Source organism: Macaca fascicularis, chromosome 3, assembly GCF_037993035.2.
Source record: "Macaca fascicularis isolate 582-1 chromosome 3, T2T-MFA8v1.1".
Classification (NCBI taxonomy): Eukaryota; Metazoa; Chordata; class Mammalia; order Primates; family Cercopithecidae; genus Macaca; species Macaca fascicularis.
Genome location: NC_088377.1, coordinates 12,627,762 through 12,650,934, shown reverse-complemented (window position 1 = coordinate 12,650,934; position 23,173 = coordinate 12,627,762). Strand labels below are relative to the sequence as shown.

The 23,173-nt window shown below is 42.6% G+C and overlaps 1 protein-coding gene across 5 annotated transcripts in view; it reads left to right on the top strand.

Moving 5' to 3' along the window:
* Nucleotides 1–23,173, top strand: part of KCNE2 (potassium voltage-gated channel subfamily E regulatory subunit 2) — a 298,859-nt gene that overhangs the window by 216,943 nt on the left and 58,743 nt on the right. For 3 of the 5 annotated variants that reach the window (XM_074034063.1, XM_045389278.3, XM_074034062.1), the window contains one exon: nt 1,252–1,327. The exons of the other annotated variants lie outside the window; for them this stretch is intronic. In XM_074034063.1, the coding sequence (XP_073890164.1) occupies nt 1,325–1,327 (3 nt within the window). In that variant the 5' untranslated portion in view covers nt 1,252–1,324. The remainder of the gene's footprint in view (nt 1–1,251; nt 1,328–23,173) is intronic. 5 annotated transcript variants of the gene reach the window in all.

Below are 23,173 nucleotides of genomic sequence, written 5' to 3'. Positions count from 1 at the left end.
TAGAAAGGACATGGGCCTCAGAGTCAGCCAGGTCTAAATTCAAAATGTGATTCCACAATTTACCAGCCTGTAGCCTTTTGTCTGTGACCTGTGACTTAGCCTATCTGAGACTAAAAAATAAGGACAATAATGTTTCCTTTGGGGGTGAGGTGAGAATTAAAGACAATGTAGGTAAAGGAGAGTCAGTGTTAGTGAGCAAAGGGTGAGAGGCTGGTGGGGGAAGAGAGGACTATGGCTTGACCCTTAGGCAGCAGATAGCTCCCTGAGTTGAAGGAATGTGATCAGCTGAGAGGTCCCAGGAGCATAACCAGCTGGCAACGTGAAGAGAGATTAAAAGGGCGGATTACAGCAAGAGAGACCAGTTAAGAGCCACACAACACGCCACACCTGAGGCAGTTTGGGCCAACCAAGATGGTGGCGATGAATGAGGTAGGAGAGGAAGGCTTGGGGAGACACTTCAAACTGTTTCTTTTCCCATGAATGCTGAGATTATAGTAGACCTCAGGCCTCTAGTGGATCATTTAGCAGATAACAGCTGTTAACACAGCAGAGGCAGTTCATAGCTCCTAATTGTCCTGTCATCTTCCATTCTCTCCCAGGTTGAATCCGTTCTTCAGGAAACCTAGAATGAACTTTCCAAAGCACAAATCTTACTGTACACTTCCCTGTGTTCATCTTCCTTGGGCTCCCCACTGCCCACAGGATAAAATCGTACTGCTTTAGCATGACCTAGATGAGGCCCTTCATAATCTGGCCCTCGAGCTTCCTTACTGAAATTCTCCCTCACAAATATCCTTCACCTGAATCCTATGGCCACACGGAACTATTTGTTCTGACACTTTGATACCTTCATGCCTCTGCATATGCTTTTTCCCCTCTGCTTGGAATGTCCTTCCACCATTTTCTTCTTTGAAAACCTTTTTGTCCTCAACTAAAATCTCATCTACTATGAGACACCTTTTCCATTGCTTTCAGAGAAATTAAAATACTTCTGTTGGGCCACATGGTACTCCCTATGTACTTCTATTTAAGCTCCCATCACAGAGTTTTGTAAAGATTTGGGTAAAGCATTGATTTCTCCTAGGAGTTAATGCCTACTAGGTATTCAATAGTTAGTGCAAGTGTTGTTTCTTCGTGTCCACAAGTCTAGATTCCATCCTTTGCTATGCTCTTTCATAGACCTGAATCTTTCTCTCAAAATCTGCATGTTCACGAGACAGATTATCCAACCAATGTCCCCTTTTCTCCCAGGCTGCAAGCATCAGGAGAGCAGAGACCAGATTCATCATTGAATCCTCAACATCTAGCACAATGTGCCTGGCATATGGTAGGAGCCCAATAAATATTTTCTAAATACATGGATGAATGAATGAATGAGCGAATGGTTGAAGAGCACCTCCTTTGGGTACTGTGAAGATCAACAAATCCCTTCCTCTGGAACGATTTTCTTCATTAGATAGAGTTCTTCTGGTTTCAATTTTAAAAAACTCAAAAAGTTGCAGCATTAACAGAAATTTATTAGAAGGTTGCTTGGCAAATCATTTCATTCAGGGAAGAGTTGAATGAGTCCACTCGAGAAAGACAGTAACTATGCTGTTCCAGTGATGTCAACCTCAGGAGTTAATAGACCCTTCCTCTGGAACTTTGCTATTAATGTGGTTGGTCCTCATCTCATCATCTCTTTCTGTCATTCAAATTTCAGATTCCTGAAAGAGAGAAGTTGATTGGCCCTTTTAGGTCAGGAATTTGTTCCTATACCAGTCAGCCCTCAGGAGGCAATTTCATGCAGGATAAACATAGCTGCCAGCAGCCCATTTCTGTGGTTCCCAGAGAAAAAGGAATTCCCATGAGCAAAAGATGTAGAGTTACCAAGTCAGGTGTGCAACTCGGTCTCTTGATTCATATCTAGGATGATTTCTTCTTTCTGTCTCCCTATTTCTTTATATGATTTATAATGATGGTGATGGAGTCTGTAGGGGTTGTAGGAGGGAGAAGTGACTGTGATGGAATGAGGGGCAAGGAACAAACACAAACTGGAGTTTGGTAACATTCTGAAAGATGTGTCTTGAGCATCATCCTCTGCATTGCGTAAGGCAACACTAGCTGCCATAAAACCAAACCCAAGAATGTGTTAGGGCTCAAACACCGTAGAAATTTATTTCTTGCTCTCCTAAATTCCAAATATGTTCCTGATCTGCTGGTGCCTCTCCTCCAAGAATTGACTCAGGGACCCAGGCTCCTTCAATGTTGTTGTTGTTGTTGTTGTTTTTTCCCATAATATACAGAATCTGCCAAGGTCACTATATTAATATGCATCAAGTCAGCGAAGGGGAAAGAGCAAAGCAGATAAGACTTGGAAGTGATGCCCAACACTTTTGCTCATATCCCACTGGCTAGAACTCGGTCACAGGCCACATCTAGTTCCCCCAGAGACTAGGAAATAGAGCTAATCTGTGAGCCCAGGAAGAGAAGGAGTGATGTTAGATGCACTGTTCCCCCATCGATGGACTGTTAGCTGGATATACCTATAGTTGTTTCTCTCGGCAAGTGGGTGTGTGCTTGTACCTGTTTGTTCTGCACTGTGTTACCCGGGGGCATATCTGGATGCACAGGAAGGTTAGAGTGTGCTGAGTGCCCAAAAGGATGGATTTTCTCTGGACTTGTTCAGCTACATAAGGATTTTCCTCTCTCTAGAAACTTCCCCCTAAACCATAAGATCAAAACCCTATAGGCCTTGCTGATACTGGATGACCTCCCTGGCCTGGGCACAATTGGTTGGCACAGGGTCAGATGCCTGAATGATCAGTCAGATTCTCATCTGGAAATCTGAAATTCAATCAGGGAGTTAGATCTTGGAGGTGGGCTGTGGAGTCATCTACATAGCAGCTGCATGGATAAAGAAAGCCCTGGAAGAACTGTGGCTCCAGTCCTCCCAAGGCCAGTTGCTCATGGCTTCCTTGGCTGGGAGTATCTGAGGTATCAAATTATTTTATGTGTAAGTTACTCACATTGGTATTGGTGGCTATTTCTTGCAGCCAAAATAATTTTAGTTAATAAAGAAAAATGTCATGTTTATTTGACCCTGAGCAAATTACTCTAACAGCCACAGATTTCTCAGATATAAAATGAGAATAGTTTCATCTGCTCTGCGTACCTCTTGGGACTGTTGAAACAGTTTAATGGAACAAAGTACATGAAATGCTTCAGGAACAGTGAAAATCCATACACACATTAAGTGGGGCTATTTGTCCACAGCAAGAAGAGTTTTAAGAGCTTTCTCCAAGTATGAAATAGATTTTCTTTCTTTCTTTTTAAACTTTAATAGCTTTGTGGTCAATCCCTCTCAAGTTCAGGAAGTCTCCATAGTTGGAGGCTTACTTTTCTTTTCTTTTGCTAGATATTTAATACTTTGATTACTTCTGACACTGAAATTACCCATTACGGTGTTGCCCTTTGCCAAACCAAGCCTGATTTTTGTATTATTATTGCTGTTTGGGGCCATTTTCTGCAGCCCTGCTTGACAGTCTGAATAGAGGAATTGTTCTCAACCACATCATACCCAATATCCTCTTTGTATAACACATTTCACACCTCCTTACTTTTCTGGAATGAAATTGTATTAGTTTGCTTGGGCAGCCATAACAAAGTATCACAGACTGGGGTGGCTTAAACCAGGGGTCTCCAGCCCCTGGGCCATGGACTGGTACTGGTGCATGGCCTATTAGGAACTGGGCCATACAGCAGGCAGTAGGTGGTGGGCAAGCGGGCATTACCACCTGAGCTCTGTTTCCTGTCCACTCAGCAGCGGCATTATATTCTCATAGAAGCGCAAACGCTATTGTGAACTGCGCATGTGAGGGATCTCGGTTGCACGCTCCTTATGAGATTGTAACTAATGCCTGATGATCTGAGGTGGAACTGTTTCATCCCCAAACCATCCCCTGCCCAACCCCATCCCATGGAAAGATTATCTTCCACGAAACTAGTCCCTGGTGCCAAAAAGGTTGGGGACTGCTGGCTTAAACAACAGAAATGCATCGTCTCAAAGTTCTGGAGGCCATAAATCTTGTCGTAAGTGTCATCAAGATTGGTTCCTTCTGAGGCTGTGAGAGTCTATTCCAGGCCTTTCTCCTTGGCTTGTAGATGGCTGTTTCCTCCCTTTGTCTTTTACACCATCCTCCTTCTATGTGTGTTTCTATGTCCAAATTTCCCTTTTTAATAAGGACACCCTTCATCTTGCATTAAGGCCTATCCTAATGGCCTCATTTTGACTTGATTGTCTCAGTAAAGACCCAATGTCCAAATAAATATGTTCTGAGGCCCTGGGAGTTAGAACTTCAGCACATCTTTTTTGGAAGACACAATTCAACCCAGAACAGAATTATAATTCTGTTGTAATTAGTCATAGAGAGGTTCTAATTAATCATATAACCTCTCTACACATATTATTTTTAAAAGGTGGACATAATGCTCTGACTTAAAAATAAATGGAAACTTATTTATAATAAAACAGTATGTGTCTCCATAGGTAAATGCTCAGGCAGGAATAAAGTAGGAAATATAATACCCAAGTTGATACCTGGGCCACTATGCCACCTCCCTGAGAAAGAAACAGATAGAAATGCAGCCTGCTCAAGTGAGCTATGTTGCCACTCAAACACTGTACAAGGGGCACTGCTGTCAGTAACATGGTGTCCCAAATGGTGAATGACTCTTAGCAAACAAAATACAACCCTCCCTCTGTTTTTTTGTTTTTTGGTTTTTTTAAAATTTATTTATTATTATTATACTTTAAGTTGTAGGGTACATGTGCCTAACGTGCAGGTTTGTTATATATGTATACTTGTGCCTTGTTGGTGTCCTGCACCCATCAACTCGTCATTTACATCAGGTATAACTCCCAATGCAATCCCTCCCCCCTCCCCCCTCCCCCCTCCCCATGATAGGCCCTGGTGTGTGATGTTCCCCTTCCCGAGTCCAAGTGATCTCATTGTTCAGTTCCCACCTATGAGTGAGAACATGCGGTGTTTGGTTTTCTGTTCTTGTGATAGTTTGCTAAGAATGATGGTTTCCAGCTGCATCCATGTCCCTACAAAGGACACAAACTCATCCTTTTTTATGGCTGCATAGTATTCCATGGTGTATATGTGCCACATTTTCTTAATCCAATCTGTCACTGATGGACATTTGGGTTGATTCCAAGTCTTTGCTATTGTGAATAGTGCCGCAATAAACATATGTGTGCATGTGTCTTTATAGCAGCATAATTTATAATCCTTTGGGTATATACCCAGTAATGGGATGGCTGGGTCATATGGTACATCTAGTTCTAGATCCTTGAGGAATCGCCATACTGTTTTCCATAATGGTTGAACTAGTTTACAATCCCACCAACAGTGTAAAAATGTTCCTATTTCTCCACATCCTCTCCAGCACCTGTTGTTTCCTGACTTTAACCCTCCCTCTGTTGACATGATAGTCACATTCCTGGAAAATTCACCATATTTAAAAACCTTCCAAGAAATGCTTTGTGTTTATATGGAAAACACAACAAAGATTTTACCTACATGAAGCCCTGGTGAAACATTTGAACATCAGGCATTATGTGGATGACTCTTCTCTGCAGGGGATTGTCCTAAGCATTGCAAGATGTCGAGCCTTCTTTGCCCCCACCAAATAATTATCAGTAGGACATCCTCCAGTCATTGTGATGAATGAAGCACACAAATCACTAAAATGGTTCTGACCCATTGAGAGCCCTTGGAGGAGAGAGGGCTTCAAATTGTCCAAGGGAGCAACTGCAAAGAAAAGACAGGTGTGAGAGCCAGTGGGGTGTGCCATGCTGAAAGTATTGTGTCTGTCTTCCAATCAGACACTTGGAACCTCCAGGGTTAGGAGGATGGCAGAGGACACAGCAACCTGAGCTTTCCTGTCTGCCATGTCATATGCCTATGTGGGACTTGGAGGTCTCAACTCTCTTCTCTCATGAGTCAGATGTGCTAAGCCCAGCAAAAGACAATTGCTGATTTCAGAGTGTATAGTCTAGTGATGAAGAAAGACTCAAGCAGGTATATTACAATGCAATGTGAATTAAGTATTGGGTACTGTGGGAGTGTGTAAAAAGGGACAACTGTACCCGGTCTGGGATGATAAGGGAATTCTGGTCAAATATTAGGGGGTGACAGAAAGAGTGCCCCAGGGAACAATGTACTGCTGTGGTGTTGCTTTCCTTCTCAGTGGGGACAGAAGATGATGACATGAACAGAGAACCCCAGTTTCACAAATACGAAGCAGGATGTGGGGTAGGGAGCTGGGGTGTCTCCTTGGACCCCATTCTCAATCCTGGTGCCACCTGAACTTCAATCAATACCTGGAACTCCCAAAGTCTCCATGCCCAAGTCACATCCCATTCTTCTTCCTGTTTTGTCACCTTTCTTAACTCTGTCTTCTGAATGTAAACTCTACCCTAGCAGCAGAGAACAAATATTCAAGGGTGGCATATCCTGGGGGTTCAGGTCTGGTTTGAGCTTTGGAGAACCTGATCCTCTTGGGAGTCACAGTAGGCTCCTGATTCCCTAGACAGCCCCTAGATGCATCTTCCTGGGGCTTGCACCTATAAAGATATGGGTACAATGTGCTGTACCATCTGGCATCTCCTCCATAAAGGCAGAAGGAACTGCCCTCCCTTAGTGCACCCCCACGTCCCATCTGTCCTCTCCTCAGTTGCACATGTTCCCAGCTGTGTTCACCATCAGGGACGTTTACATCCATGTCCAACCTCCTAACAAGGAACTCTGGATTCCAGCTACAAGATGGGGACAGAGACATGTTTAAATGCACTCCTAATGTCAACAAGAAGAATCAAATTAAACAAAAAAGCTTCTGAGTGGGGTCCAGGGCCTCAAGAACACATCTTTGTACTATGACTTGGACAAAGACTTTGATGAAGGGAACGAATGGGGAAAATGCAGTCCCTGCTTGCCCTCTGTGAAGCTGAAGGTGGCATAAACACTTCCAGGCATTATTTCTAGCCAGGGAAAGATGCTGACCCGTTGCCCAAAGCCAAAGACTGCCAGGAGTAATAAGAAAACTCTTTAAGTATGATTTTCCCATCTGTTTAATTTCTTATGCTGAAAAAGAAGAAAAAAAATATAAATAAATGATTCAGAGAAATGTCACATGCAATTACCTCCACCAGGGAAAAATAAACAAAGCTTCACTTCATTAGGAAGGTTCTCATGTGACCTGCGTCTTCTGGTGGAGTGCTGTTCCTCCCGGCTGGAGGTCTTCAACCTAGGAGCTTCCAAGTTGAGTTGCTCAAGCTCAACTTTGGCTGAAACTTAACTCTGGCAGCCAGGCAGGACCGTCTCTAAGGGTATCTATCCCACAGGCACCTTCCTCTCTTCTCAATCACATTGTCCAAAGATGAAATCAAATGCAAGGGTGCATCGGAGCAGCCTAGAATATTAAAAGTCAATGATGGGCCTTTTGGTGTTGGCTCAGGTGTGCTGGTGCAGGGAGGCAGGGGCTTGCCCTATGGGTGTGCTCACCAGCCCACCATCTTTTTTAATTTAAATTTAAATTTAAATTTTTTTCAGCACCAGTTGTGAAAACCAGCCTTTAGTCCCTTAGTAGCATCCCTGGGATCATTGAGATCAAATTACAACCTGGTGTCAGTTGGCAAACACTCTGATGGGCCATGCCCTTGGGGTTAATTCTGTCCATCAACCTCAGAGCAAAGAAAGCCAATTTGGATCTTTAACTTAAATCTAGTCTTTCGAGGACAGTGAGTGTTTGCCATCCTTGTAAGCCAGAAGCAGTTGGTCATTCAACAACTCCCATTAAAAACAGTGTCCTTTAAAAATGCTCTCTGCAGAGCACTGAGCCCAGGGTCTTACAGGCATGGGTCTTCGGTGAAGAGTGAAGATGGCGAGTGTTAAGTGGTGGTTGCTTCCTGTGCTAAGATCTCTGCCCCCATGTCTACCACAAGCAGAGGACCACACCACTAGTTCTTCAGAAAAAGCCAAGGTCAGGTTCCACTAGCTACTTCAACTTTTCTGTTTCATATATCATAGTTTTTCTAGATATTTCCTTCCCTTTTTATTTTCTTTCTCTTTTATCTCAGAAGAAGGAAAGAGGAATATGTGTCTTCATTTCCTTTCAGACAAGACCCTAACCTATGTATTGGTCTCATCTGCTCCTTTCTCATTTGGGATCTTTCTCCAACAATTCATTCCACTTCTTCAAATTCTCCCTCTCTACTGCCTTCTTCCACTTTGTCTGCAAATGCCTCTAGCTTTCCCTTCATACCTCAAACTTGGCTTGTCTAAAAATGCAGTTGTGTTTTGCCTTACAAAACCAGTCCATCTTTCCAATGGGAGAAGGTTCTAAGCAACTGAGACCAAACTTTGGAGTTATTTTTGATTCATCTGCCTTCCTTGCATGTCTCTGCATTCAGCCCTCTTTTCCATGACCACTGACAAACTTAGCTCAGGTCCCCATTATCTCACATTGGGAATACCAATGATAATGACAATTGTTTATACAGTGTTTGTTCTTGGCCGGGCACTGTGCTGCATACTTTAGATGCATTATCTTACTGCTCATATTAATCTTAGGAAGTACTTCCTATTATTATCCACCTTTTGCACATGGGGAAACTGAGGCTTAGTAAAGTAGCTTATCCAAGGTCTGTATAGTTGACAAATGGAAGAGCTAGGATTCACAAGCAGGTCAGCCGACCCGCAGCTTGAGCTTTTAACTATTAACACGAGGCTGACCACTGTGGTTGCTTCCAAATCAATCTCATAAACACACAGGTCTTCTGTGCTTCCTCTAGTCTACTTTCTTTTCTCTCTCTAATGTACCATTGGGACTACATCTTCCCTGGCTCAAAATGTCTTCTTGGCTCTTCATTGCCTGCAGGATCAATTGCAAACACCTTAGCTTGGGTATTCAAGGTTCCAGGTCAAAGAGGAGATTAATACCTATCTTCTCTGAGAAAATCCCTTCTTAGCTTTGTCTACTGAAATCTTCTGTCTCCTCCAAAGGCCATCACAAAGGCCTTTATGAAACATTTTCTTACCACAGTAACTGGAACAATTGTTCTCTTTGTTTAAACTGACATTGTGCTTAATTTGGGCCACTCACATGGTGCTTGTGCTCTGGACAGATTCATAATATGATTATTTGCATATGTGTGTTATATTCTTGAGGTCAAGATTATTTCTGTTTATTTTTGCAGCCCTCATAACATCTATCAAAACATCTTAAACATAAGAAGTGTATTAATTAAAGTAACTGGCTTCTGTAACAGATAGACTCCCAACATATTAGTGACTTAACATAATGCAAATTTATTTTTCACTCATGTAAAGTTCAACTGATGATAGGGGTGGGAATAGTGCTCTGCTCCACAGAGTCATTCAGGGGCCCAAACAAATGGAGACTCTGTCGTCTTCAAAATATGGCTTCCAACTTTGCTTTAGACATTGACAGCAGATGTAGTAATACAGAGGATGAGGAGGAAGATGGCATGGGAGGTTTCATGGCCTGGGTCTAGAAGGGGCACATTCCATTGGCTGGAATTCAGTCTCATAGCCACATAAGCCATAAGGAAGACCAGGAAATGTAGTTCCTGAGTGTTAAGAAGGAGAAGAAATAGATTTGGGGAATAGCTAACAAGCCCATATTTGTGGAATAAATAATTCATATGTTGCTATTTATTTATCAGGGAGGGAGCTGAGTTAGGAATGGTGGTCTCCGAAACAGGGTAGACAAACCTCATGTGCTCAAGATAATCCATTGCTATGAAGAAAGGTGTAGTAAAAGATCTTTTTTAAAAATCTAAAATAATAAGAAAGAACTTCAGTGTGGCTGACACTCAGTATATGGAATGATACTGCTGCTTACATTTGGTCCTCATATCACTAGTCTCATGTTTCATCCAACACATGAGTTGCCTTGAGGGGAGAATGTGCCACTGTGTGCAGGGGATGACAGCAGCCCCTGTAATCATTCACTTGCATTCAGAGCCTTTTGACAAATTGCAAAATCTGTGAGCTTGGGTAAGTGGGTTCATCTTGTTTTTAACAAAACCAACCTCCATGAAGTGGATGAATAGCTTTCAATAAACCTGTAGAGAAACTGCTTGCTGCAGATAATACTGATGCACACTCTTTTTGGCCACATTATGAGGCAGAACCATATGAATAGAATCTGTTCTGACAAAAAGTCACACACACACAAGAATTAAAATGACCAAAAAAAAAAAAAAAAAAAAAAACCCAAACCTGCTTGAAATATGAATTTACATTCTCTACCATTAACAATGAAACTCAAGCTAAATACATATTGCAACTTGTGCTGTCAATTAAAGCTGGTGTGAAGTGAACATTATTTGCAAAACATTGAAAAATGTGTTATCTAGAATGTGAAAGTAAACTTTTATAATTCTTTGAATGTTTAGAGCCATTCATTAATCATTCTCAATCCAGCACTTTACCCCAATCACAATAAATTTGATGATCACTGTTTCTTACTTAATAGTAAAAGGTGAAAAGCTATATGCTATGAAGGAAATGCTTGTGTTTTTTTTGTTTGTTTGTTTGTTTTTGTTTTTGTTTTTTTTGAGAAGGAGTCTTGCTCTGTTGCCTAGGCTGGAGTGCACTGGCACCATCTTGGCTCACCACAGCCTCCGCCTCATGGGTTCAAGCGAATCTCCCACCTCAGCCTCTTGAATAGCTGGGATTACAGGCACACACCACCACACCCGGCTAATTTTTGTATTTTTAGTAGGGATGGGTTTTCACAATGTTGGTTGGCCAGACTGGTCTCCAACTCCTGACCTCAGGTGATCTGCCCGCCTCGGCCTCCCAAAGTGTTGGGATTACAGGCATGAGCCACCACGCCCAGCCAACACTTGTTATTTCTGTTGTAGTGGCAACAGCTGCAAATTAATGTGTAGAATGCAAACTGATGAGTAAACTAAGATGTATTCTTGTGTCGGCAAATGCAGCTGGAAGATGCCTTGAAAACATCACTAAAGAGTTGAAGAAATAAATACTAGGAGAAATGAGACAGTGTGGGAGGTTTACTCCATAGTTGGATTGATGTACGGATGTTTCTAACATGTGGAATATGTTAGGAACATCTTATGGAATTTGCTAATTTCACTCAGTAATGGAACACATCCGGGACTACCTTCCTTGTGAACCTCTAAAAGAAAGACGGACTGGAGAAGATAGTTTTAATGCAAAGTGACTTTTGTAACAAGAACAATGGTTTATGAGAGAACAGTATTAGTGCAACCATAGATTTGGCAGCCAATTTGACCAGAGTATAAAAGGAATCCCAGTATAATCCTACAGAGACAGGTCCAAAGTGACTTTCATTTCCCATGTCTTTCACAGGCAAGCTATCATTATGAAGAAGTTATCCCCAGAGGGTACAAAGTTTTAGAGGACAACAGTGAAGAGGCTAACTTTCAAAACAAAATGAACCAATGAAATAAACACAAAAAACTTTAACATATGCAAGACATTTTAGAGTATTCTGTAACAGAAGGGGAAGTAATGGTGAAGATATTTTGTATCACGCAGAACTTTGCTAGTTATCTGTTGTAAAATACTTGAAAGAGTTGCCCAACTTAGAGATGAGGTATCTAGTTTATTTTACTACGACTAGCATTGCACATCACAGACACTGTCTGTGGCATGTGGCTGTCAGTGAGGTGGCAGATATTTTTGAAGTAATAAATAGACATGATCTATAAAGAAAAAGGGGGTATTTTAACTTTGAGTAAGAACATTACTGATTTTCAAGAGTAAATCACCCTACGGAGACAGCATTTTGGAAACAAAATGCTTAGAAATATCTTTACTACTTTGCTGTATTGTTGTTGAAAATGACGTGTTACTATAAAAATTCATCATCTGCGTATTTTTCAAATGGGAAACCATTTTTAGTCTGCTCAAAAAGCTTCCGGAGAAAGAATTTTAGAGCGTTTTTAATGTATTTGTTAAAAATATTAAAATGTCACTGTCCTCTGACTAGATTGAAAGAAAATTTTACTGAGTCAGGGAAAAAGAAATTAGTCCAATTTCAAGAAAACCTTCATGGTGGTTAGTATAAAGGATTGGATAATGAGTGTTCTGATCCAGCAAGTACGTACAGATATGTGCATGGATCTCTTGTATTTAGACAGTAACTTTTTTAGTCAGGCCATCCAGTAAAACCATGTCTCTAAAACCAGCATTTTGTTGTTTCACAAATAATGAAACTAAGACCTGCAAAAATAATGAAGTATATTCAATCATCTTGCTCTCATTAAAGATTTTTTAAAAGTCTCCTTTAATTATCAGTGCATATTCTATGGGAGACGAGTGATGATGCTTTATTTAGTTTATAAAACTCTTCCAAACGCATGACCACATGTCTTCCTAGCATCTCCACACCAGGTGACTGTAGAGTCATCGACAATAACAAAGTTTCTTAGCAATTCCAGGAATTTAATAGTTGGGCTTCAAACTAGGTACAAGAAGTTTTCATTCTAAAACAGTCATCGCTGGAAACAATTAACACAGTGAAGAGACAACCCATAGAGTGGGAGAAGATACTTGTAAACCATACATCTGATAAGGGGTGAATATCCAAAATATGTAAGAAACCCAAGCAACTCAATAGCAAGAAAAACAGTTAGCCTGATTTTTAAAATAAGCAAAAGATCTAGACAGACATTTCTCATAAAAAGACATACTAATAGCCAACAGGTTCATAAAAAAAAAAATGCTCAGCATCACTAATTATTGGGGAAATTCAAATTAAGCCACAATGAGACATCACCTTACACCTGTTAGAATGGCTATTATCAAAAAGATGAAAAATAAGTGTTGACAAGGATGTGGAGAAGAGGGAACCCTTACACACTGTCAGTGGGAAAGTAAATTAGCACAGCCATGATGGAAAACAATATGGAGATTCCTCAAAATATTAAAAATAGAGCTACCCTATGATCCAGCAATCCCACTTCTGGGTTTATATCAGTTTGTCAGAGAAATATCTGCACTTCTATGTTTATTATTCACAATGACCACGAAATGAAATCAAAGTAAGTGTCCATCAGTGAATGAATGGAAAAAGGAAATGTGGCATACATACACAATAAAATATGATTCAGCCTTAAAAAAGAAGAAAATTCTTTCTTTCTTTTATTTTTTTTTTTTGAGATGGAGTCTCGCTCTGTGGCTCAGGCTGGAGTGCAGTGGTGCGATCTCGGCTCACTGCAACCTCCGCCTCCTGGGTTTAAGCAATGCTCTGCCTCAGCCTCCCAAGTAGCTGGGATTACAGGCACGTGCCACCATGCCCAGCTAAATTTTGTATTTTTAGTAGAGATGGGTTTTCACCATCTTGATCAGGCTGGTCTTGAACTCCTGACCTCGTGATCTACTCGCCTTGGCCTCCCACTCCCTGGCACCACTCGTCGGGAGCCCAAGTCCTTTTGATTGAGGCCCAACAAGTGGAAGAAAATTCTTTTATTTGCAACAGCATGGATAAACTTGGAGGACGTTATGCTAAGTGAAGTAAGCCAGGCACAGAAAGACAAATACCACATGATCTCACTCATATGTAGAATCTAAAAAAGTCAAACACATAGAAGTAGAGAGTAGAATGGTGGTTACCAGAGGCTGGGGGAAAGGGTGGCTGAGGGGAATGGGGAGATGTTAGTCAAAGGGTACAAAGTTTCTGTTAGATAGAAGGAATAAGTGTTTGGGATTATTGCACAGCAGGGCAACTATCGTCAATGATAATATATTGTATATTTCAAAATATTCAAGATAGTCCATTTCAAATGTCTCACCACAAAAAATGAACAGTGAGATGATACAGGTGTTAATTAGCTTGATTTAATCATTTTGCATTGTACACATATATCAAAACATCACATTGTACCCCACAAATGTATACAGTTATGATTTGTCAATTGAAAGCAATATTAATTTTAAAAAGCTATCCACTGACTTACCCATGCTGAATTAAAATTTGAATAATGCTTAAATGGATAGGTAAGGTGAAGGAAAAATACCCAGTAATGTCTCCTGCACTGATTCAACACTTACTGGTTCTCTCCCATGTGGCGGACATTGTATGTACAAAGATACCTAAGATAATGTTCCTGCCCTCACAGAAATTATAGCCCAGATTAAACCGACGACTGAACGTGACAAAGTCACACCAAAATGCTGACTACAAATCTTTCCTCCTCCCCCTTTTTTTTTTTTGGTTGTTAAATTTCTTTTGGAAAGTGGTGTAATTCCACCTCTCCTCCAAATTCCTGTCATTGTGCTTCTGGTGTCCCTGACAGGAACCAGAGAAGCCTGTCATTCCAGAATCATGACACTTTCCTGTAACTAATTAAGGTTCTTCTAACTGTTCATCTGTTTTTAGCCCGAATCTTCTTAAAATCTAAAGATTTGTATCTCCTGACTCTTTTTACATTTTCCTCACAACTTATTCAATGTTCGTCTCGAAGCTGCTAACAGCGTTCCCTTACCTTCCTCTGGTAGGAAAACAGAGTGGCAGGCTGGATTGACATACGAAGGGCCCTGGAAATAAACAACCATGATTTATGAGCATTTATTGTGTTCTAAGTATGAGGCTGAGCACTTTACATATTTTATTTAAATTTCCTGTGGCTTTACCAAATGACTCAGTCCCCAGGAAGACATCCACTTTCAAGGAAGAGGGCAGGACCAGAGCCTCCGTCCGCACGACTGTGAGCAGGTGACAACGCCCGTCCCTGAGTGGGCATTCAGCGTTTCTTCTCCCCACTCTTGTCATCTCCTGTCATCCCCGACCTCTCCCTTGGAGAACAGCACTTTGTATAGCACAAGTGATTATCATTTCCAAATAAGCCAAAAGACTTTAAAAAATTAGCATCCAAAAGTATTTAGTGGAAAAAGTAAAAAACCCAAGGCTTATTATTCCTCATCTATGGATAAAAACTCAAAGACTGCCAAACACTACACAGTCATAGGATGGCTTTCCCATAAAAAGAGAGGGGAGGGAGGGTGACAGGCATAGGAATGGTTGCCTGTTTCACCTCCTCATGCTCCTCTAACCCAGTCTCGGTTGGACCTTAGGATCATCCAGAGACCCTTCCCAGACTAATTAAGTCAGAATCTCTGGGCATAGGGCCAGGGCATCATGATTTATTTAAACACTCCCCTGAACTATTCCAGTGCCCAGCCAGGGTGACAGCATGAACCTTGTCAGTTTGTATCCCACCTCTCAGGGAATGAACTTCTGGAAGTGAATTCCTGGTCCCCAGTGGCCACATCTCCACAATGTCCTGTTGCCTGGTCTAACCCAATGAGACAGACCCCCAGTGTAAACCTGTGCACCTGTCTTCCTCCCCATGAGGGCTTTGTCAGATGCCAAGAGGACATAGCAGTGCTGGAGAGATGGGCTAAGGGAACTCCAGGTCCACGGCCATGGTGTTCTGGACTTCTTTAAGCCCCAGGGAGAATGGACTTCTGGTGGAGCTGCCAAGGTGAGAACCTAGTTTCTCAAGGACAGGTCACAGGTCACCTGGTAGCTATCCCCCTGCCTCCTAGAATCAGTGATCCAATCCCAGCTGCTGCCTGACCAGCTCTCTCTCCTCACCCTGCTCCCCACGCCAGATATTTTTCTTACCCCAACCCAGTGAGTGATCATCCTGCGTGACCCCTGCTCCCCTTACTGCCATCCTGAACTCTGCCTTAGGCTAAAATTCGGATTCAGATCGACTATCTGTTCTCTGACTCCCTGGCCTTCTGGTATGGAGTTCCCCAAGCAGAGATCCACGGCTTCCTCTGAACCTAGGGGTCTGTCTGTCTTCCAGTTCTGGTGTTTTCCAGCCCCCTCATTCCCCTTCCTGTCCAAGCTTTGCTCATGACATTTTTCACAATTGTCTCATCCAAGGTTTCCACAAGGAACCAGATCTGGTCCCCACAAGTGTGCGGTGAGCTTTAAACAAACACTGACAGTGCCATGATGGCCACCAACTTTAGCTCCCAGGGAATGGGTGAAAACTCAGAGCAGAAGAAAATGTGGTTTCCGGCATCAGTCTTGTAAGTGTATAAGTATCCTGGTAAGTGGTAAAAGAACCCCAGCTGTTTATTTTACTTCTCCCTCAACTCAAGTTGAAGACTTCTTGCCTAGAAACTATGAAGATGCAAATTACTGTGGCCATTTTGTGGGCTTTTCTATTATAGCAACCACTCGTTTTTATGGTGGTTCAACATTATGCAGTTTTGAAATTTTAGGTGAAAAACTTGATGAACTCCCAGCATTCCTGTTTACACCAGTGGAATTTTACCAAGCTTGGGAAGGGCAATTGATCCGGACACTTGTGGAAACTACAGAGAACCAGCATTGGGCACAGTTTGGCGTCCACTGTGGCATGCTCTTGTGGTCAGCAGCTAGAGGCTGCAGGAAGTTTGTGGAGACAAATTTCCTGAGGGTCCTGGCCTGGGGAGCATACTTTAGATTCTCGCAACTCAAAGTGTGGTCCGAGGACCAGCAGCATCACCTTCACCTGGGAGCTTGCTAGATATGCAGTCTCAGGCCCCACCCAGTCCTACTGAACCAGTCAGGAGATTAACAAGATCCTGAGGTGACTCAGGTCCCGTATTTCCAGTTCAAGAAGCAGCAGTGTTTTCAGTCCCTTCTTTCTCTTTCCCTGAGGGTTACTATTCTCTCTCAAGGAAGTACTTGATCCAATAGCTCCGTTTACCTAAAAGCCAAGAAGACAATGATGACTGGGTTTCACCTGGTCTCAGGTTGCCTGTCAGGAGGGCAGTGACCCTGCAGTGAGGGTGGGTTGGGGCAGGGCAGGCCTTCGTAGATATTGTGCCCGCAAGAGATGTGTCCTTCTGCAGAGGTCAGTGTCATCAGGGGTGAATAGACAGGAGGGTGCCTGCCTTCCCCTGCTAGTCCTCCACATCCGTGAGAACTTTAGCATAAGCAGTCTGCCCCCCACTGCCCTCATCCTGTGCACCTACACGGCAGAAGACTCTTTGGGCTGAGGTTTCCTAACCCATCAAACCATAGCTCTTTTTTTGAGGCAGGGTCTTATTCTGTTGCCCAGGCTGGTGTTCAGTGGCATGATCACAGCTCACTACAGCCTCAACCTCCCAGGCTCAAGCCATCCTTCCGCCTCAGTCTTCTGAGTAGCTGGGACTACAGGCGCTCACCACCACTCCTGGCTAATTTCTTTTGTATTTTTAGTAGAGACGGGGTTTTGCCCCATTGCCCAGGCTGGTCTCGAACTCCTGGGCTCAAGTGTTCCTCCTGCCTTGGCCTCCCAAAGTGCTAGGATTATAGGTGTGAGTCACTGCGCCTGGCCAAATCTTAGCTTTCTCAGTTCCTTAATCCTTTGCTCATGTAGGTGGGCATTACCAAAACCCTATGTTATCTGACAATTGTTTACAATAAGATGGATTGTTCATGAAGCATGCTTCCCTATCCATTCAGATGGCTTCACATTTGGTTATTTCACTGCCCAGTAGCTCCTCTTCCAGGAGGGAGATGAGGGAGATGAAAGGAAAGGAGGGATTTATTTGGACTTATTTGACTTTGACTTATTTAGGTGATTCCACTAACTCAGCAAAATAGTCCTCCCCACCCCTAAACTGTTCTCATTTAGTCTGCATAATCAAAAATAGCATACAATACAGAGTTTTGGGAATTTGTCAGGTTTTCTCCATATTTGTTTCACCAGTGATAAAATAAGGAAGGCAAGTACCTGTAGTGCAGTGGTTCTTACATGAATGAAGATAGGAATCACTTGGGAAGCTTTTTAAAAATACCAATGCCCAGGCCCCTTCCAGCCCTATTAGCTGGGAGTCTTTGGAGGCAAGGCCAGGCAATGGTAGTGTTATCAAAGCTACCCAGGTGATTCTAATGGAGAACTCTTAAAATCATTAGGGGCCAGGCGCGGTGGCTCACGCCTGTAATCCCAGCACTTTGGGAGGCCGAGGCAGGCAGATCACGAGGTCAGGAGATCGAGACCATCCTGCCTAACACGGTGAAACCCCGTCTCTACTAAAAATACAAAAAATTAGCCGGGTGCGGTGGCGGGCGCCTGTAGTCCCAACTACAGGGGAGGCTGAGGCAGGAGAATGGTGTGAACCCGGGAGGCGGAGCTTGCAGTGAGCCGAGATTGCACCACTGCACTCCAGCCTGGGTGACAGTGAGATTCTGTCTCAAAAAAAAAAAAAATCATTAGAAGGTTGAGAACCTCTGGTCTAACAAACTAGTCAAGAGCATTAGTTCCCAAACTTTCATGCACGTCAGAATCTTTCCAGAGGCATATGGGGCTCAAGAAGTGATTTATTTATTTTGAGACAGAGTCTGGCTCTGTCACCTAGGCTGGAGTGCAGTGGCGCAATCACAGCTCACTGCAGCCTTGACCTCCTGGGCTCAAGCAATCCTCCCAACCTCAGCCTCCCTAGTAGTGGGAACTACAAGCGTGTGCCACCATGCCTGGTTAATTTTTGTATTTTTTTGTAGTGACGGGGTCTCGTCATGTTGCCCAGGCTGGTCTCCAACTCCTGGGCTCAAGTGATCCGCCTCTCTTGGCCTCCCAAAGTTCTGGGATTAAGAAGTTACGTCTTTAACAAGTTCCCAGGTGCTGCTGATGCTGCTGGTCTTTATTCCAGGACCAACTTTGAGAATCATTGGTCAAGATGAAATTCCAACTCTGCTGCTAAGTTGTCATATGATTGGAATAATCAATAGCTCCTCTTTGATATTCTACAACTGGAATAGGCAAACATTTTCGGTAAAAGGCCATATAATAAATATTTTTAGCTTTGCAGGTCATACGGTCTCTGTTGCAACTTCTTAACTCTGCCATTGTGGTATGAAAACAGTCATAAACAACACCTAAACAAACAGCATGACTGTGTTCCCATAAAACTTCATCGAGGTGGCAGGATCTGCTGACCCCCATCCTACAGTCTCACGAGTGATGTCTCTAAGTGAGGATTTCTTTGTACTTATCTAATTTGGTGCTCTTTGGGCTTTCTGAATCTGAGGGTTGATACCTTTCATCGATTCTGTAAAATTCACGGTTATCATCTTCTTAAATATTGCCTTTTCTACATTGTTTCTATTACCAATTCATGATACTCAGATCTGGTAACGTGTTAGACCGTCTCACTTTATCCTCCGTGCCTCTTAGCTACATATATATTTTCTACCTCTGTCTCTCTGTGCCACGTTCATGTCTATTTTTTGTTTCTCGTAGTACTTGTTGGCTCCTTATCAAGTCTGCATATTTTGATAGTCTCTTATATCTTCATCATTTATTCAATCACCTCATTTATTTCCTGAAACATTTTCATATGAAAATTTATTTCATATTCTGTGTTGATTTTTCCAATATCTGTGATCTTCAGTGGCTGATTCTGCAGTTTATAATTTCTGTGGATTTTCATTCATGATAACTTATTTTATTCATGATGGCTTGTTTCTTCATGAGTTTAGTGAATTTTGATCCTGACCTCTAATTCCTTGGAACTTTATCTATGATAATTTTTTGAGTCTTAGTATCCATAAGGCAGTGCGTTAGTTTCTTTTGAATGCCTGGGGATGCTCCTTTATACAAGTTGTTGGCTTTAGAGCTCCCCAAGTAGTGTAAAGTTTGGTTTGCTATTAGAAATTGTCAGGTGACACATTTCTTTCCTGCCACTTCCTAAGGTGGAGACAGGCAAGTTCGTTTCTTGACAGGCAAGGAGGGGCAAGTACTTGGTCTCTGGTTCAGTTCCTGAAGGTACTGCTCTTTAGTGGTCTTAGCCTTATGCGAGGGGTCTCCCAGCCATCTCCTCAATCCCTGGTGCCTGCAGAAACCTGGGCCAGGCCAGTAAGATATGGCCCATGCCCCACTTGGTGACCAATGCCTTCAGCATTAGCTCTTCTCTCTAGATTAATGCTCTCTCAAAGTTTCTGACCTCCTAGGTATGACTTGTTTTGATGCCAGTTCAACTGTGCTTTAAAAAATTATTTTATTTAAATATCATCTATAGTATTTTGAGTGGCCTCTTTGGGAGTGGTGGCATAGTATTCCCAGGGACACCAGTAGGTAACCAACCGCTTCCAATTTCTGGTTCCTCATCTCTGAATGGAGAAACCAATAGAATCAGAAATGTTTCTTCAATACTTTTTTTTAATGAATGAATCAGTGTTTTTTTTAATATATACTGTTCTCAGTATTCTTATTGTTTATTGTAACTATGCCACTATGCAATGTGTAGGATAGGCTAATGACATGTTTCTCCGATTAGATTAGGTTAATAATATGAACTAACTTCATAAGCTCTTTTTTAAAAGGTGCTGTATAGAATTTGTGGACCTATAATTTGAAGTTTTGAATTTCCCTGTGTGATTCGGAATCCCTCATTTGGCTGAGGCACTGATATGAACTAATTACACCATGAAGCTTGTATTGGGAGCAAATCATTTACCATCCTCCATCCTCATCCCAGTGTGGGGTGCAGATCTCCTCTCCTTGACCACTAAAACTCTCTTGAAATTATAAAACTTAGAATTTTCATGTATGTGAAAAGCAGTTCTCAAGCAAGAGCTAGATGTTTTGTGCGAGTTGAAGAGGCAGCTAGGCAGCTAGATTGTGGTGTACGAGATGCTCAGGAAGCACTTAACTCCCGATGGAAATATGATTCGGGAAGGCGCCAGGAGCCTGTACAAATTTTCCACATTCTTGAGTTGGGGAATTCTGGAAGAATCAAGAGTGCTATCCCATGAGGATTTCAAGCGCCTACTATTACTACTATTACTGCATATTAATACGTAGCTTTGTGAAAAATAAAGTGAGGCAGAAATGCCAAATTGAAAAGGAATCTGCACAGTTTAGCATTTTCTTACAAAACTAAACATACTCTTGTCGTACAATCCAGCAATTGTGCTCCTTGGTATTTACCAAAAGGGACTGAAAACTTATGTCTGCACGGAAATCTGCACACAGATGTTTATAGCAGTTTTATTCATCATTGCCAAAACTTGGAAGCAACCAAAATGTCCTTTGGTAGGTGAATGGATAAATAAACTGTGGTACATCCAGACAATGGAGTATTATCCAGGGATAAAAAGAAATGAGCTTTCAAGTCATGAAAAGACATGGAGGAACCTTAAATGTATATTGCTAAGTGTAAGAAGCCAATATGAAAAGCCTACATCCTGTACGACTCCAACTACATGACATTCTGGAAGAGGTAGAACTACGGAGCCTGAAAAGAGACCGGTAATTGCCAGGGGTTAGTGGGGAGGGAGGAATAGGTGGAGCACAGAGGATTTGCAGGGCAGTGAAACTGTTCTGTATGAAGTTATAAGGTGGATCCATGTCATTATGCATTTGTCCAAACCGGTAGAATGTACACCATCAAGAGTGAACCCTGATGTAAACTATGAACTTTGGGTGATAGTGATGTGTCATTGTATGGCCATTGATTGTAGCAAATAGATGACTTTGGTGGAGATATTGATATTGTATGGAGGAGGCAGGGGGTGTATGGGAATTCTTAAAGTTGCCACTCAATTTTGCTGTGAACCTAGAACTGCTCTAAAAAATATAGCTTATTAATTTTAAATAAAGGATTTTGCAGAATGGAATGAGATGGTACCTTGGCTACCTCTTTGGAGTAGCTGTTACATGCTGAGAAAAACAATCAAGTTCAAGTCACACACAAGGCCTAGGCAGGCACCTGGCCCACTGTGTGTTCCTGCCTGGCTGGAGAAAAGACCTTAGGCCCCAGGATGGAGGCAGGAGCAATGGCTTCTTGGGGCTTAGAGGGCGTGGAATGGAAGAAGGACCTACTCCTGAAAACCTGGGCATGCCCACTGCGGAGGGGCCAGAGGGCAGGAAGAAAGGAATTCATGCCTTTGGCGTTTCCTGCCTCCCCAAGCACTGCAGGAGTGGTTTGCTGGGAAGGCTGGTGTTGGACCAAAACCTGCACCTCTGGGAGTCAACAAAGAGAGGCTGGAGAGGCTGGAAGGGCAGCTGGAAGATCCCATCTCTGGAATCTTTGCAAAATAAGGACCTACCTGTAGACACACACTAGCATACACATGAGAAAACACACAGATTTAAACAGGTGAACAGGCATACAGTGACACACACATACCAGCACACACATGCACAGTCAGATGCCTGTATACATTCAGAGTTCACATCTGTTGTAGAAACACACACAGATGATCAAGGCAGCTTGCCATTCTGGAAGCACATCATAAGCAGTAGCTGCCGATAAACATGGCCTCTTGATAGCCCGGGGAGCAAATTGTTCTAACATGTGTCCCCTGAGAATGCAACAGCCTTCCAGAACAATTAGCCCTCCCTTCTCCATCACTCAGCTGCACTTGGTGGAGCTCTGTCTCTGTCTGAAGCTCCCAGTATGGTTTCTGGCAAATGCACAGGTGTGTTCATCTCAGCGTGCCTGCCGGCGGCTTCCCACCCATGCGTCTTCAATGCTCTAGGCAGGTTGTAATTTAGTGCTGTCAGTTCATGGCAGTCACTTTATCCACATGACACTGGAGGTCTTTGGTGGTGAGAACTTGCTGCCCACGCTGCCTGAGAGGGTCAACAACAGAAGCAGTGAAGGAACTGAATCTTGCTGGGCCACAGGAGCTTTTGTTTCCTTATGTCCCCTATAGCGTTGCCCTTCCGACTTGGGGCCTTCCTGTCAGTTGTTGCGTAAGCTGTGGGAGAGAAATTGGGGGTAGGAGGCATTTTCAGTAGTTTGGGACACATCTTCCTTGGGGCAGCACTAACTGGAAACAGGCCCATTTGCACATTGGCAGATGGAATCCAACTGAATGTGGAAAAAGCTCTTCCGCAGAGGGCTCAAACCAAACATTAACCAAAACAACACCTTTTAAGTTTAACAAGGACTTAGAAGCTAGGTTGAAAAACTTCTGGTACTAATAGACAGCTTTTTAAAAACCAATTTAAAAGCTCTTCTGTTGAGTTAAAAAGCAAGAAGGCTTTCAATGCTTCCATTCTTTTCAGATTCTCTGCTTTTGAACATAATCGGATTATTTTCTTTTAAAATTATTTCACTGAACTGTTTTGCAACTGCGGTAGACAGAATAATGGCCCCCAAAGAACTCCATATTT